The sequence below is a fragment of the Lactuca saligna genome, chromosome 6, assembly GCF_052625555.1.
Source record: "Lactuca saligna cultivar CGN05327 chromosome 6, ASM5262555v1, whole genome shotgun sequence".
In the NCBI taxonomy this organism is placed as follows: Eukaryota; Viridiplantae; Streptophyta; class Magnoliopsida; order Asterales; family Asteraceae; genus Lactuca; species Lactuca saligna.
In genome coordinates this window covers 67,385,902-67,402,391 of record NC_136422.1, presented here as the reverse complement: position 1 = coordinate 67,402,391, position 16,490 = coordinate 67,385,902, and the positions used below count along the sequence as shown (strand labels likewise).

At 30.4% G+C, this 16,490-nt stretch overlaps 1 protein-coding gene across 1 annotated transcript; it reads left to right on the top strand.

The window, feature by feature from the left end:
• The first annotated feature begins 3,157 nt into the window (after window positions 1-3,157).
• LOC145000333 (protein DETOXIFICATION 30-like) lies at window positions 3,158-8,506 on the top strand. Its single transcript, XM_078959532.1, has 8 exons — window positions 3,158-3,546; window positions 3,656-4,197; window positions 7,110-7,196; window positions 7,299-7,355; window positions 7,449-7,687; window positions 7,810-7,928; window positions 8,009-8,095; window positions 8,200-8,506. The coding sequence occupies exons 1-8, from the start codon at window positions 3,250-3,252 to the stop codon at window positions 8,263-8,265; spliced, it is 1,494 nt and encodes a 497-aa protein (XP_078815658.1). The 5' UTR covers window positions 3,158-3,249; the 3' UTR covers window positions 8,266-8,506.
• Window positions 8,507-16,490: the final 7,984 nt, after the last annotated feature.

The following is a 16,490-nucleotide window of genomic DNA, read 5'->3' as shown; positions in this document are numbered from 1 at the left end:
AGACCATGTGGGGTAGCCCATGACAGTCCTAGGTAAAGACCATGTGGGGTAGCCCATGACATTAGATGTAACACCATGTGGGGTAGCCCATGACAGACCTAGGTAAAGACCATGTGAAGTAGCCTCTGGCATTGGAAGTAAGACCATGTAGGGTAGCCCATGGCTTTCCTAGGTTTTATGTATGCATGGCTTATGTGATACATGTAGCTTTTTATAGCTAACAGGACATGTGTTATGTGGATTGTGTGTATGGTATGCTTTGGGAAACTCACTAAGCTTCGTGCTTACAGGTTTTGGTTATTGTTTCATGTATCACCGTTTTGGAAGGGAAGGGCTCGGATTGATCATAGTGCACACACCTATGATTTTCGCAATGAATGATTTTGGGATGAACTCTGATAAATGTTTTACTTAATGATGATTTGAAATGTTTGGAATAAATGATATCTATTTTGGGTTATATTAAAAATGAAATTTTTACCCTTGATTTTCGGGTCATTACAGATGACATTGTGAATGACACTACAAGATCTTTAACTGAACTACTAAACAAACTAAATCATCACCAAATCATGGAGTAATAATTAATTTATTTACATCACCAAATTTCTTATATTACTTAGCAAAATCAATGATGAAAATTTTCAATCAGTGAACACCATGGATGGTTACTTCCACAGAAAAATAGATTTTATACATGTTAATTGTATAGTGCAGTCGAACAGGGGAAACTAACCTGCCTCTGTCGGCATTATAAGGTCCAATTCACTATAAGACTATAATTTTTCAAGAAGATAAACTCAATTCACTACGAGAGAGATAAAGAGAGAGACTAACTTGTTCATCGCACCGTTGTAGGGCTTATGAACACCATCAATAAAGAATAACACAGTAGGATACCTCCTAAGGATTTAGATCAGTATACCTGATTCGTGATGGACATGAAAGTAGTCGTTGATTGTTTGATCGGAAAATCATCCGGAAATATGAAGAATAACTTCATAGTCGACAATTATTGTTTCTGTTGAAGGTAATGACGGATTTTCGAGCATAAATTAGATATGTTAATCCATGGAACAACATCAATTTGTTGATTCATCGATTATCTTCCTATGATTTAGAAATTAGGCATTGTGGATTGTAAGTCACTGTAAATTAGAACCTGTAAAAAGCTCGGTACTCTCGAACAAACTCCACTATCATAGCCATTGGAGTTTCTTTTTCTTAATCTCCTGTTACATGTCTGATCGAAAAATCAGCAATAATGGTGGTTGACTCGAGACAACAGTGAGAATGTGGAGGCGATTGTAGATAACCACTTTTATTCACGATCTATGACGGTGGCTAAGATCCGGCGCTTTAAGGCAAATCAAAATCAACAAAATAACGGTGTCAGTGTGGAGGAGTAGAGGCGGAGGTGGTACTCTCCGGCGATTGATGACGAGTGAGAATGTGGCATCGATGAAAGTCGTACGAATTAAGGCACGAAACTTCGAGAGGGAAGAATGACGCAACCACCGCGATGTTAAATCTATTAATCATCGAAGAATCTTCAATGAAGGCGGTGGTTGTTGATAGAGGTATGGTGGTTTTTAGAGGGAGGAGGGAGGGATCGACGAAGAGGGAGGAGGTCGATGGAGTCGGTGAAGAATCGGACAAGGGAATGAACGATAGAAAGACTAATCACGATTTATTTGGAGAGCTAAATAACTGTTCCCTTAAATGCCCTTATCTTATTTTATTAAGATATCCTTCCTTGATTTTTTTCTATTTATTTACAAAATTGCCATCAAAGATCTTGACTCTTAACTTTTTTAATCTAACGGTCCACTTTTAGTTCTCAGGTTGTCGGGAAAATATAAGTTCTCAAATGATTATTGCTCTCTCTCTCTTTCTATATATATATATATATATATATATATATATATATATATATATATATATATATATATATATATATATATATATATATATATATATATATATATATATATATATATATATATATATATATATATATAGGTTTTGTTAATATAATTAACAAAGAGTCGGTAGTTGAGTTGGTTACAAGCATTGCTCTAAGCGCATTACTCTATTTAAAGATGCAGGTTCGAAATTTCTTCTTTGCTCGACCTCTTTTTCTTTTATTACTTTCCATTTAGAATCATACGGGGTTTATTGAATTGGAATTCAAATTGCTAAAATGCCCCTATATGCTTCTTTGTTATTCACAAATAATCCAAATTATAAAAGTGGTCATTTTTTAATTCTATCTTGCACGTCATAATAGCTAATTTTTATACATTTATTAACAAAAATCATGGTAACGGTTAGACGGAATATCTTCATGTTTAATTTTTATTTTACAGTTTTATTAATATAAGGTTTTTTGTCGTTTTTTAATCACATCCTTTTGGTTTTTTAAAAAAAACCAATCAGGCGGTTTTTCATAATGGTTTCATTGTTCGATTTTTTAATTTCGTTTTGTCATTGTTTTTTTAAGTGACATCCTTTAAACAAACTCTAATATATATATATATATATATATATATATATATATATATATATATATATATATATATATATATATATATATATATATATATATATATAAAAGAAGTGCTCATTTACTCATAAACATCGTTGTATTATCGTTTGAGATTACTTAATTTTGAAGGGCTATTTTTTGTTTTTGTCTTGGGTTGCATGTCATATCATCAAAACTGACACGGCATCATGTCATATGAGTAAATAATCAAGTTGACTGATTTAGTTGTCAGAATTGTAACAAATTAAAAAACACAGCATCAAATTTGAGATAAAAAATAACACAGTATCATATTAAAATTTTGATGTAAATATAATATCTGTTGTGATATTTACGATTTGAGTTTTCCTTATTTAATAATGACATTAGCGTTAATATTTAAAAGTCACCATTTTAGTATTTTAGTACGTTCTGATGTTTTATGATTGGAGTTTGGCTTTTGTTAATAATGACGTTTGCGCTTATATTTAAAAGACCGATAAAAACATATGGAAGAGAACACAATCGCTAGTTCGCTACCCATGTATTTGTGGACGCTGTAAGATTTGGATCGACCAAAAGGTCCAAATCTATCCACCAAATCTAATATTTTAAACATTTAAATATTTTTCTTTTGGTATATATTATCGTAGTTACCCGGAAATTTGGATTTGCTTTCTTCAACTCTTCCCTCTCTCACACTCTCTGTTTCGGTGTCTTCAATGGAGAACAACGCAGAAGCTCCGCTTCTTACCTCCAAAAATCCCACACACAACGCTCACTTCACCGGCGACGTCGAAGATATCCCTCCGATAAACGACGTAAAAGATTTTATTCTTCAATTTGGAATCGAATCAAAGAAGCTCTGGTACCTTGCTGCCCCTGCGATTTTCACTTCCATTTGTCAATACTCACTTGGCGCCATCACGCAAACCTTCGCCGGTCATGTCGGAACTCTAGATCTCGCCGCCGTCTCCATCGAAAACTCCGTCATTGCCGGTTTCTGTTTGGGAATCATGGTTCGTATTTCGTATTTACCCTAATTTCTTTCAGATGTCGTCGATTTTGCAAACGAAATTAACGATTTCAAATCGAATTTCCCCAAACTGATTGTCGATTGATCTACAGCTTGGAATGGGCAGCGCGTTGGAAACGTTGTGTGGGCAAGCATTCGGAGCAGGTCAAGTGGATATGTTGGGCGTATATATGCAGAGATCGTGGGTGATTCTGTTTTTCACTGGTCTATTTCTGATGCTTCTCTACATCTTCGCGACTCCATTACTCCTCTTCATCGGACAAACAGAAGATATCTCTCAGGCTGCGGGGCAGATGGCGTTATGGATGATTCCGCAGCTGTTCGCTTATGCTTTCAATTATCCGATTGCTAAGTTTCTTCAAGCGCAGAGTAAGATTATGGTGATGGCTTACATATCTGCGGTGGCGCTTGTTCTTCATACGTTTTTTAGCTGGTTGTTGATGTTGAAGTTGGGGTGGGGGTTATGGGGTGGAGCTTTGGTGCTTAACCTTTCATGGTGGTTCATGGTGGTTGCTCAGATGATTTATATTCTCAGTGGGACTTGTGGTCGAGCATGGTCAGGGTTTAGTTGGGAGGCTTTCAGTAATCTATGGAGTTTTGTGAAGCTTTCTCTTGCGTCAGCGATCATGCTATGGTAAGACAAAAATTGAATTCAGTTTTCTTAAATTAAAAGTATTTGATCGTATTAAATAAATACGCTTTAAACAAAGTAGTGGTTGGTAGTCCATGAATATACTACTGACTGTATTTTTTTAATAGATTTGTTTTTATTAATAAATAAATGAAATTAGCGTTTTATTAAAGTCAAATTTTGTCAGTCTGTTGTTAAAAATAATAATTATATATAGATACCTAGTTGCCGTTCAAAAGAAAAACAAAGATACCTAGTTATGGTAATATATAAAAGTGTCACACTTAAAGTAAGTTTAGTTTGTTTAATACAATAAAAATAGTAACATTATTTCACAAAATATAAAAAAGCTAAAAAACGATAATATATAACAAGAGTAGATCATTTGAAAATTTATTAGTATCAGTGAGTACTGTACGTTTTATATTTTTTTGATTGTCTACTGTAAATGATTAGTATTGTTACATTCAAATAAAATTTAGGTTGAAAAAATAAAAAGTTATAACGTTTATTCATGAAATGACCATAGAGTTATTAAAATATAATAACAGTTGTATAGAGAAAAGATAACAATAATATAGAATTTTAATATATTAAGTTATCCCGTTAAAATAGGAGTATATTGGTTGGACAGTATAAGTAGGATCTCGTTTAGAAATTCGAATAAAAAATTGCACTTGTAGTCAAATTAGTACCGCTACAGACGTTTGTCAGGTTTCGTTAGATGGCTTTATTTACGGAGGGCGTGGCTCACACCCCTTGTATTTGTTTTTGGCATCTTCGTATCTAACACGTGATTTTTGTTTTATTTTTCAATGTTTTTAAGAAATTAAATATTATTATCTTTTTTTTTTTTTTAATTTATTGCTCATTTAATTATCTTCTTATTCAATTAAATAATCATATATATTATATTAATATATTAAAATATCATTAAATTTTATTAAAAAAACATTAAATATTACATAGATCACTATTTAATTGAATAAAAAAATTTATAGAAAAAAAGTAAAAAATATTTAATTTACTTTTTGAAAATCAAAATAATATGATAATACCAAATTTCTAATATTTCAAATTGTTATTCATAGGTAATTTCATATTCTCAAATTTGGCCGATTGGAGAGTTGCTATTCGTTTAACTTTTTAGCCAAAAATGTTATTGCCTTTTAAACTAGTCTCAAAATGCTATTTTTTATATAATAATAATAATAATAATAATAATAATAATAATAATAATAATAATAATAATAATAATAATAATAACCAGTAGGATTGTAGTGATAGAAAATCTTAATTTTAACAATATTATTTGAACGGTTTGTTTTTAAAAGGTTTCATATCATAAATTAATAATAATTTATTATCTTTTTATGTAAAATATCATTTAAATAAGTACTACCATCAAATAAATTATTCGATTTTTTTACAAATAACCAAAAGTATAAAATAAAATTAAAAAACAAAATGTCAAAAAAGATAATAAAAAAATTATCAAACTGTTGAAGTTATATATAGGAAAAGGTTATTTGGAAAATAAAAAAACCCTAAAAATCATAAAAATGCATAAAAAAAATACTTAGAGATCACAATTTTTTTTTTTGACATTTTTTAAGAAAATATCGCAGCTTTTTAAAGAAAATCGTTGAAAAAAAAACTTTTTTTTATAAAAAAAAATATTTTTTTTTATTTTTTTTCAGCGAATTTTTATAAAAAACTGCGATTTTTTATAAAAAAAAATTCAAAAAAAAGTCTTGTGATCTCTAAGTATTTTTTTTTATGCATTTTTATGATTTTTAGGGTTTTTTGTTTTCCATAGAATCTAAACCGTTATATATATATATATATATATATATATATATATATATATATATATATATATATATATATATATATATATATATATATATATATATATATATATATATATATATATAATATTTCAAATTTACAAAATTACTCAAATGGTCCTTGATTTTTGTAGTATATTACAAATTTGGTACAAGGGTAAAATAATTTTTATTTATTAAAATCTAACAGCTAAAAAGTTAGAGTTAACGACAAAAAGACCTTTCATGTAATTTTGCAAACCACGGGGACGAATAGTGTGACGTTTTCCTTGAAAGTCTTTAAAATGAGATATTTTACAAACTACAGATACTAATTATGAAATTTTGTCTTAAATTTATTTTATGAACAAAATTTATTGTACAGTTTTATGCATCTAAAATATCTAGCTCATGGGTATCATATTATCCTCCTTAAAATCGACAATAGTACTGTTTTTTTAACTTAAATGAAATTAGGAATAATTTATGAATGGATTTAATTTACCATTTTAAAAAAATCCAAAATACCAAAAATATAAAATATATCATCTAAGAAGACAAAAGTTCTGTTCTCTTTTTGCATCAATTGGTTATGGTTGACATAACTCATAAAGACCACAAATATTTGTTAAAATGATCATAAGTAAAAGATAAGCTTAATAACCATTATAAAATAATACAAAAGATAAGCTTAATAACCATTATAAAATAATACAATTAATAGACTGATCGATCTCAATTTTAACCATGTATATAATATTCAAATTATAATGAAATTAAATTAATGTTTTAATTGATGTGGTCACGCAATCACTTCAAAATGTTAACCTTGACGTAATTGTTTTGTTTGAGAAGATTTTTTATTTTTTTTACTTTTTTATATTTAACTTAATTCAAACATTTTTCAAAAGTTATTCAAACCAAGCAATAACCCAAAATGACCAACTATTTCAAGATTTGAAACATTATATCCGGAATAAGTCATTTACAATCTTTCAAAATTTTAACAATATGTCTAAAATCCAATGAATAAATTCGGAATTTCGAGTAACTTTAATAACGATATATTGTAAATTTCCGGTGTAGCTTGGAAGTGTGGTACTTTATGGCATTGATACTTTTTGCTGGATATATAAAAAACGCCGAAATCGCCGTGGACGCCTTATCCATATGGTTCGCACCATTTCCACTATTACTATTTCTTAGATATATAAATTTGTTTCCAAATTCTTTAAAATTAAATATATATATATTTTTTCCTAACAAATGTCGCAGCATGAACATTCTTGGGTGGGCTGTAATGGCATCAATTGGATTTAACGCCGCCATCAGGTTAGTTTCTCCGAATCAACTACTTTCTTTTTCTTTCACATAATAAAATAAATTCAAAACTTTTTTTTTATTTAAAAAAAAAAAAAAATGCAGTGTAAGGGTGTCAAACGAATTAGGCGCAGCCCATCCAAGAACAGCGAAATTCTCAATCGTGGTGGTGGTTATCTCCGCATTTCTAGTGGGTGTTTTGTTCGCTATTCTTCTTGCCATTTTCCGGAATCAGTATCCAGCTTTATTTGCTGATAGTTTACAAGTTCAACAAGCTGTGTATGCTCTCACCCCATTGCTAGCAGCTTGCCTTATTATTAACAATATTCAACCCGCACTTTCTGGTACCTATTTTCATTTTATAGTATAATTTAAATGCCAAATTTAAAACCCTTTTTATAACATTACTTTTCAAATGTAATAATTAAGTTGTAGGATTATTAATAGTAAATTACTACATGTGTAGGGGTGGCAATTGGGGCAGGATGGCAAGCCGTGATTGCTTACATAAACATTGCATGTTACTACATCTTTGGGATTCCTTTGGGACTGACTTTGGGATTTGCAGCCAATTGGGGTGTAAAGGTTAGTTTACATAATTAATGTATTTCATTTATGATTTAAAATTAAGGTGTATATATGGTATAACGTTTGAGGAATTGCAGGGTATATGGATGGGGATGTTAACGGGAACGTTAGTCCAGACGGTGATATTGGTTTGGATTTGTTACAGAACCAACTGGGACAAAGAGGTACGTTTTGCCACACGTGTTAAACAGATTGAAAATCATTTAATCGTTTTTTCTAATGTTGTTTTTCTGAATGTTTAATTGGTTTTTATTTATGTATATTGAAGGCGTCCATGGCTGAAAAGAGAATTAGAAAATGGTCGGGTCAAAAGGAGGTTGAGGGTGAGGAATAAAAGGTTTATTGGTTGTTTGATAACGTGAGAATGATTTAGCAGTAAATGATTCATAGAGAGAGAGAGAGAGAGCCTCTCTGGATGAATCTGCAGCCGGATGAAAACGTGTTATTTTTTGTTATGTTGCTAAAAGGATATTCTATTTATTTGAGAAAAATTATCATTGTAACATTCTAAAACGATTTTTTGTTGAATGAAATAGTAATGTTTGATAAATGAAACACCTCATCTTTGTATTGAATTCTTTTCAAAATCCTTTATTTAATTTTAAAATGTAGAAATAAGGTCTCATAGTTATAGTACACAAAATATCAACATTTTAAAAGTATTTTAGAGGAGGGTTAATCACTCATATATCAAAACAATAATTCAAGCAACCACATAACATTGTGGCCTTCTAAAAATCCAAGTCTTCCTCTAAGTCTTCATTTTTAGTATCATTTAAATGCATGTTAAAATATAGTTTAAGCATTGGGATGTCTAGTGAGTAATGCCGAAATTTACACCTTTTGACGTCAAAGGAATTGGCACATTCCCTTGACCGATGAGAACCGCCTAAAAATCATTTGAAAATCTTTTTGGTATAAAGTTGAACCTTTAATCATCCTCATTAGGGATATTCTTTAAATCCTTGAAAACTCTTAAATCTTAAGCATTGGTAAAACACAAGTCATTTAGTATAAAAGTCATATGTCATCCATAATTTAGTCTAATCAAAATATCATCATTAATAAAAATATCATCATTATAGGCAAAATCAAATAACATCATTAGAGTCACAGTTGAATATCATCATTAGATCAATAATAAAAAATATCGTCATTATAGTCAGAAAAGGAGTTGATTCAATATAATGTATTTCAAACTGTTTTCCAAGTTAATCTTATATGTCCAACATCACACATCATATAGTCATAAAGTGAGAATTTTCTCAGATCGTCATTGCGGGAGAGTATCCAAGCCAAGGGATCTGCTTGCCAACTATTACAAGGAACTCATAAGTCATAACTAGGATAATGTGCCTACTCACAAAATCTATATACAATGTAGCCAACCTTACATGCAAGTGAGACAAGGTCTAGATACCATCACTAAGTCATCTTACACTTTTGGATATACGTCATCAATATATCATTTTTCATGGACTTTTAGTTGGACAAACTCAAGTCATTTCATCCTAGTATGAATGCACATATTCATGAGGAAAGGTCATGTGAAATCATCATACTCGTTTATACGTCAAAAACATAGTCTTAGAAAGATATAATTTTATGAATGCATACATAAAGACACAATATATGGTGGTTGTCAATACCAACAAATAAATACCCTAAATCTTGCACACTAGATGTTTAATGAAAAATGGATCATACACATGAGGACTGGTTCAATTTTTAACTCTATAAAAACATCTTTGTAAAAATACTTGTAAAATAACAATAAAAGTAAAATAGAGGTTTTTAATTTTTGAATGTTACAAATTTAATTTAGCTAACACAAGAGAAATGTAATTTAAACAAATGAAAGTTGATATGAATAAGTAAAGTGGGAATGGTTGACATTGGCATTTCATCATTTGAATATTTGGTTAATTAATCATTAGAACTAAAGGTGAAATACTTATGGTAAAAATCTAATTTGACTATAGTGAGTTAAAGCTTAAGTCACGTAGACTTTGTTGGGTTATGGAGATACAAGCAAAACATAAAATCCACAAAAGCACGATAGAAGCAAAACAAATAAATCGATCCCATAATCAGATAACATATACATGTTTAACCAAATCCAATGCAACTAAATATAAAGAAGAATCAAGAATACATACCCTTCAAGCCTTTGAAATCGTTGATGTTTTTGACGGAGAAGGGATGTAATAAGCCCAAATAGTACTTAAGAATGTTCTTAATTTCAATTAAACGATTCTCCTAGAGTTGATTTGATATCGACTTTTCCTACTCAAGGCATATGAGATATAAAACTTAGTACATGTATGTCATGGCATATATGATCGATCTTATAATAAAAACATATGGGACTCAACTCATTTACTTTAGCTCATTACTAGAATTAAGACACTAAGCAACGCTCAATGTTATAACATGCTTTATAGGAACAAACTCTTTAAGAATCTGCATCTTTAGTTTCCTCAAGACTGTATGTATTTTGGCTTTATCCAATGAGTGTGTAACATCCTGAAATTAGGCCTACAAGTTTTGCCTTCTTTGGTGATAAAATAAACTTTTAGAAATAATAATAAATTAAACTTAAATAACTAGTTAATTAATTAATTAGTTAATTATAAGATAATGAAATGAGGATTTATTAAATTAATGATGAGACTTTAAATAAAATAAGTGATTGGAGATAAGGAGTAGAAAAAGTAAGTAGAGGGACTAATTTTGACAACTTTCAAATTAGTGATCAAGTGTTGACTTAGTCAAGGTTCATATGACTAGAAAAAGGTGGTTTAGTGGTCAATGTGTTAGGAAATGAAGTTCCATAAGTTTCTAGTTAAATGGTATCACTTATGTAAGAAATAAGGATGTACGGACCAAAAGTGACAAGTAAGGAAATTTAGAAGCTAGTTAATGGTTCTTCCCTCCTATTTGTTTGGGATGAAAAAAAATTAAAAGAAAATAACAATATAAATGGTGATTTTGATGATTCAGAGGAGATCAAGGCTTCCAATTGAAGAAGAAGAGCAGGCAGTCATAGTAGAGTATCTCTATTAGTAAATTGAGGTATAACTTTCTCTTTTCCATCTAGAAACCTAGGGTTTGTATTTGAACCCAAAATTCGATTATGCGGTTTATTTTGATAAAGTGAAGATGGATTCATGTAAGTTTAAGTATTCGAACTCCTCCTCTTCATTGAACTAAACTTTAATTGATTTGATGGAGAATTAGATGAGTTTTGAGCTCCAAGCTCCATTAATAGTGGAATTCTTAATTTAGTAGTTCTAATAAGTTGGAGATTTTTGTTTTACCCTCTATAACACCATGATATTATTAAATCATCCTTAAAAGATTTAAATTCATCAATTAATGGTGAAATTAGGTGATTCAAACTCTAGGTTTATAATTAAGTGATACATTGGCAATGATGGGTTGTACTCTAGCCACTAGTTGTAGATTTAGATTAAGTATGGAACTATTAAGTGTTTAGATGTTTAAAATTAGTATTATTTAGTTTAGAATCAGTTCTCAATATGAATCCATAAGAGTTCTATATAATTGAATCAATAATCTGATATGGAATTGAGAATTAGGATTTCCAATGAAGATCTATGATAGTTTTGAAGAAAACTTAAATTATTGGATAAGGATTAGTATGAGGACTTTCATTAATGACACAATTCACAAATTAAGTGTTTAGATAATTAATGATTGATTTAGCAAAAGGATTTAAAGGAAATGAAAGTAAAACTATGGAATTAAGCTTTTGAATGATTTTCAAGTATGGAATCATCAATTCTAGCCCTTGGAATGCATGGATTGGTTACTGCAATATCAATTAACATATCTGAGATGATAATTAATAGATTTTTAGTGGTTCAAAATGATGCTTTATGAGAACCTTATTCATTAAGAGCATGGTGGCTAACTAGGATGCTTAGATGTCATTTTATGCTTTCATATAGCTCTTCTAACATCTAAAGGTTTTAATGATTAAGTCATCATATATATAAGACTTAGCTGAATCAAATAAATGTTAATAACACTTTTTTAGTTCATTAGAACATACCAATGGTAAAGTTTGAAGAAGAACATAATCAAGAAAGACAAAGTAGCTAGGATGCCTTCAGAAGGCATTTGTGTGACATCCCCATTTTCACGGCCAGAAAAGACCGATTTTGTTAATGTTTTATAAAAATCAGAGTACCTCTTTTAGTGAAAATGTTGTGGAATTTGTTCGCAGTAAATCATGATAAATACGTTATCAAAACATTTCTGAAGAAATGTATTTTTATTCATTTTAAAACATTTGGGATGTCATCGTCAATACAGAAGCATAAGCATAAACAGAACTTAGATTCATTTGCACTAGTGATCTACATCTCTTTAATCTCTCAGTGTAATGTAACTTCGTATCGACACCTGTGATACAAATAAGCTTGAGTGGGTCAGGTTGGAAAACCTGGTGAGTACACAGGGATTTCAATCCCATAATGCTATATCATATATATAATTTAGAACTCACAAAATATACAATTTCACCATATATATATAAGCAACTCTTACCCCACCCCGTTAATCCTTACAACGAGACTATCCATACTCTCGGACCTTAAATTTTACCTATTACTTAACCCATACTCTCGGATCTAATTCATGCTCCCGGATCAATAATTGTGCCCATTCTATACTCTCGGATTAGGGACAAGTGTCTATGTGTAAATCCATTCTTCCGGATTAACGAAAAATGACTATGTCCTATCCATACCCTCAGACTGAGGACGACTGACTATGTCTTAATCCATACTCCTGGATTAAGGACAACTGACTATGTCTTAATCCATACTCCCGGATTAATGACAGTTGACTATGTCCAATCCATACTCTCGAACTAGGGACAATGACTATATCTAATCCATCCTCCCGGATCAATGACATATACTAAAGTTCTATTCTCTGAGTATAACTCACTCATACTTGTAAGAAAATACTACCCAAAAAAAATATATATTCCTCATAATTAATTTAGGTTTACTCTTTATGCTAAATCATCATATATAATCAGGTATGTTCTTTAACACATATTTCAGGCAACATCAATTAACTTGCACATAAACATATAATTAATACTTCAATCAATACTTGTATTAAAATCATGTTCATGAAAGGAACTATGCACTCACTTGATAAGGTGGTGACTCGGTACTCGGACAACGCTTCGTTTACTTTAAAATAATTTCCTTCGACGGAACCAAGTATTATTACCACTAGATTTTAGTCTAATATTTATCGTGACTAATTATTAGTCTTATTATTATTATTATTATTATTATTATTATTATTATTATTATAATATAAGCGTTTAAAAAATACTTTCCAACCACTATGTACAAACATGTGCCATACATAAAACACCGGAGGGTAGGACCATTTTGGCATATAACACTTCTGAAATCCAACAACCCTATGCGGCCTTTTAAACCAGATTCCCCGTACCGCGAGTAGTTAAAAAGATATTATAACGACACTTATATAAGTCATAATAATAGCACAAATATTTATTATAAGTTCATAATAACAATACTAATTTTAAATATAAGCTATATTAAAATATGGTAAACATAACTTACTTACAATGGGGGGTTTTAGCTAGGAGTCGGGCTCTACAGGGGCAGAACTTCATCGCTGAATCTTTCTAAGAAAGATTCGTGCAGCGCTTCAGCGCTCACCTTACTATACTAAAACTACAGAAAGAGAAGTCGGATCACGAGGGACCGAAATGCTCGGGGGATAAGAAGAGAAAGACTCTTGAATCAAGAGAATGGTGCAACAAATATGAGAGCCCAAGCCTCTTATTTATAGTAATTGAATTTACAAAAACTACCCTCCATAATTACTTAATGACCTTATAGTTATATAAACGACTAAACATCCCTTCATAATACTATTTTAAATAGATTTAACGATATTTGTACTAAACTAATATCGAAAGTACTCAACACTAGTCTTATAATAACCGCATCGTCGATACCTTTCTAATGATATATATATATATATATATATATATATATATATATATATATATATATATATATCAAATTATAAAAATAGACTTAACTCAATTGAAATCTTGTTGATGATTGAAATTTAGTATAAACTATTGAAATTTACAAATAAAATCGAAATTAATTTGAATTTATTTTATTGGATCAACTGATCCTTCCACATGGACCTCATAATGCTCAACATTAAAAGACCTAGGAGCGAATCGTAAAAATGAAGCAAAAATGTATTAATTTTTCCATTTATAAACACATATTTAAAACTATTCTAGAAAATTAAAGGGAAAATGATTTAGTAAGATAATTAACTTTTTGGTATGTTCCCATCTAGGTAAGTATCTTTTTTTGTATACATCTAAGTAACAAACTTGTTGGAAGTGGTCACATATGACCATTATGACTTGCTATAGCAGGTTAAATCCTAGATGTGAACATTTTCAACAAATTTGTTACCTAGATGTACAGAAAAAAATACCCAAATTTGAATAAAATGAAAAGTAAAAATAAATTACACAAATGGTCCTTATGGTATGGGAGAATTTGTGTTTTTGGTTCCTCACTTATTTTTTTTTTTTTTTTTTAACTCGGATGATCCCACTGTTTATTTTTGTTACGCGTTTGGTCACTATCTTACCTAAAAATACTATTGTACCCTTATTAATTTATTTTTTAATTAATTTATCTTATTTATGTATTTATTTTTTTTATATATTTAAAAAAATTAATAGACCACACATATTTGTATCTCCTCACCATAAACCTCAAACCACATTTGAGAAATTTAATTCAGATGGTCCATACTGTTTATTTTTGTTGCGCGTTTAGTCTCTGTCTTACCTAAAAAGACTATTAGGCCCTTATTAATTTATTTTATAATTAATTTCTTATTTATGTATTTATTTTTCATATATTTAAAAAAATTAATAGACCCACATATCTGTATCTCCTCACCGTAAACCTGAAACCACATTTGAAAAATTTTAATTTGCGTCTTACCGGTCACCATTCCATCTCTCATACTCCCCAACTTCTATTTCTTTTCCATCTTTAGTAACATTGACGTCTTCACCATCCTTCTTTTTTGGTACTTCAACTTTGACGAACCAACATCATAACCTACTATCTCTTCATCTTTAGTGGGTTGTGGTGTTGATTCGACAGAGTTGAAGGACCGGAAAAAGAAGGGATGGTGAAGACGTCGATATCACTAAAGATGAAAAATAAATAGAAGCTGAGTAGGACTAGAGATAAGATGGTGATGAGATACATGTTGGAATAGTGTCTAAGGCTGTAACTATATTCGGTTGTGCATGGTCCTTTTGGGTTGCCTTCACCATAGCAACTTGATGGATGATTTGTTAAAAGAGAGTAAATATTATAAGGAATAATATTTAGTCATTTGATTAATATAAGTCATAAAATTAATTGGAATTAATTTGGTGACTTATAGAGATTAATTAAATAAGAGGGTATAAACTGTCAATTGTTTGATAGTTACACTTTAGACTGTAAATCCTTATCCTAGATAGGATGGACGATTTCTAGGGCTTGGATAAGCCAAAATCGTCCATAGGGTTATCTATGGAATGGATTTGGATAGCCTTAAGAGAAGATTATCTAATAAGGGTTTAGGTTGAAACCCTTAAGGAGTCTACAAGTATAAATAGACCCTAGGGGTGAGGGAATTCGATATACCATCTAAAGTAAGAGAACTCTGGCCGAATTCCTCCCCTTTCCTCTCTCCTAAATCATCTTGCTTGCTATTGGTGTTTGTAAGCCATTAGAGGAGTGACATTTGTGACTCTAGAAGCTCCAAGACAAACAAGATCAACAAGGAACTCAAAGGTATGATTCTAGATCTGTTTCAATATTGTTATTTGACCTAATTAGCCATTAGAAGTCTTGGATTCAAAGCATGTTTAATTAGAAAGCCTAGATCCAAGCATTAGGGTTTTGCATGCGCACATAGGAAAGTTCTTATGGCTAAAACCCATCAGTGGTATCAGAGACTAGCTTGGTTTTCTTTAAATTGTTGCTTGATTAACTGAAACAAACCTGCAAAATTCGATTTTTGGGTTTATGAGTCACTGACTCGGCGAGTTCCAAGGTGGACTCGGCGAGTAGGCCTGACTCGGCGAGTCCCCTTGTGCACTCGGCGAGTTCAGGCGTCAGGAATGGCCAGATTCGGGATTTTTTCATGTTTATCTTATGGAAACTTACCTTAATCATAATAGATCAATCTAAATCCGATTTTTTGATATATATGACTATTATCTTGATCTAATTAAAGATAATTATCATCTAATAAAATATTTAATTTCCTTATATGATAATTGATTAATTATTTTGATAATTATCTTGAAAGAAATCTTAGATAAATCAAATAAAGATAATTAGGATATTAATTGTTAATTGGAATTATTTGTTATTTGATCCTCCATGTTTTAAATGTTTAAAACCTACCCTAAAGTTTTGAAATTTATATTTG

Coding starts and splice junctions, on each gene's coding strand:
- LOC145000333 (XM_078959532.1), top strand. CDS start 3,250: ATGGAGAACAACGCAGAAGCTCCGCTTCTTACCTCCAAAAATCCCACA. Junction 7,929..8,008: donor CAGCCAATTGGGGTGTAAAG/GTTAGTTTACAT, acceptor GAGGAATTGCAG/GGTATATGGATGGGGATGTT. Junction 8,096..8,199: donor GAACCAACTGGGACAAAGAG/GTACGTTTTGCC, acceptor TGTATATTGAAG/GCGTCCATGGCTGAAAAGAG.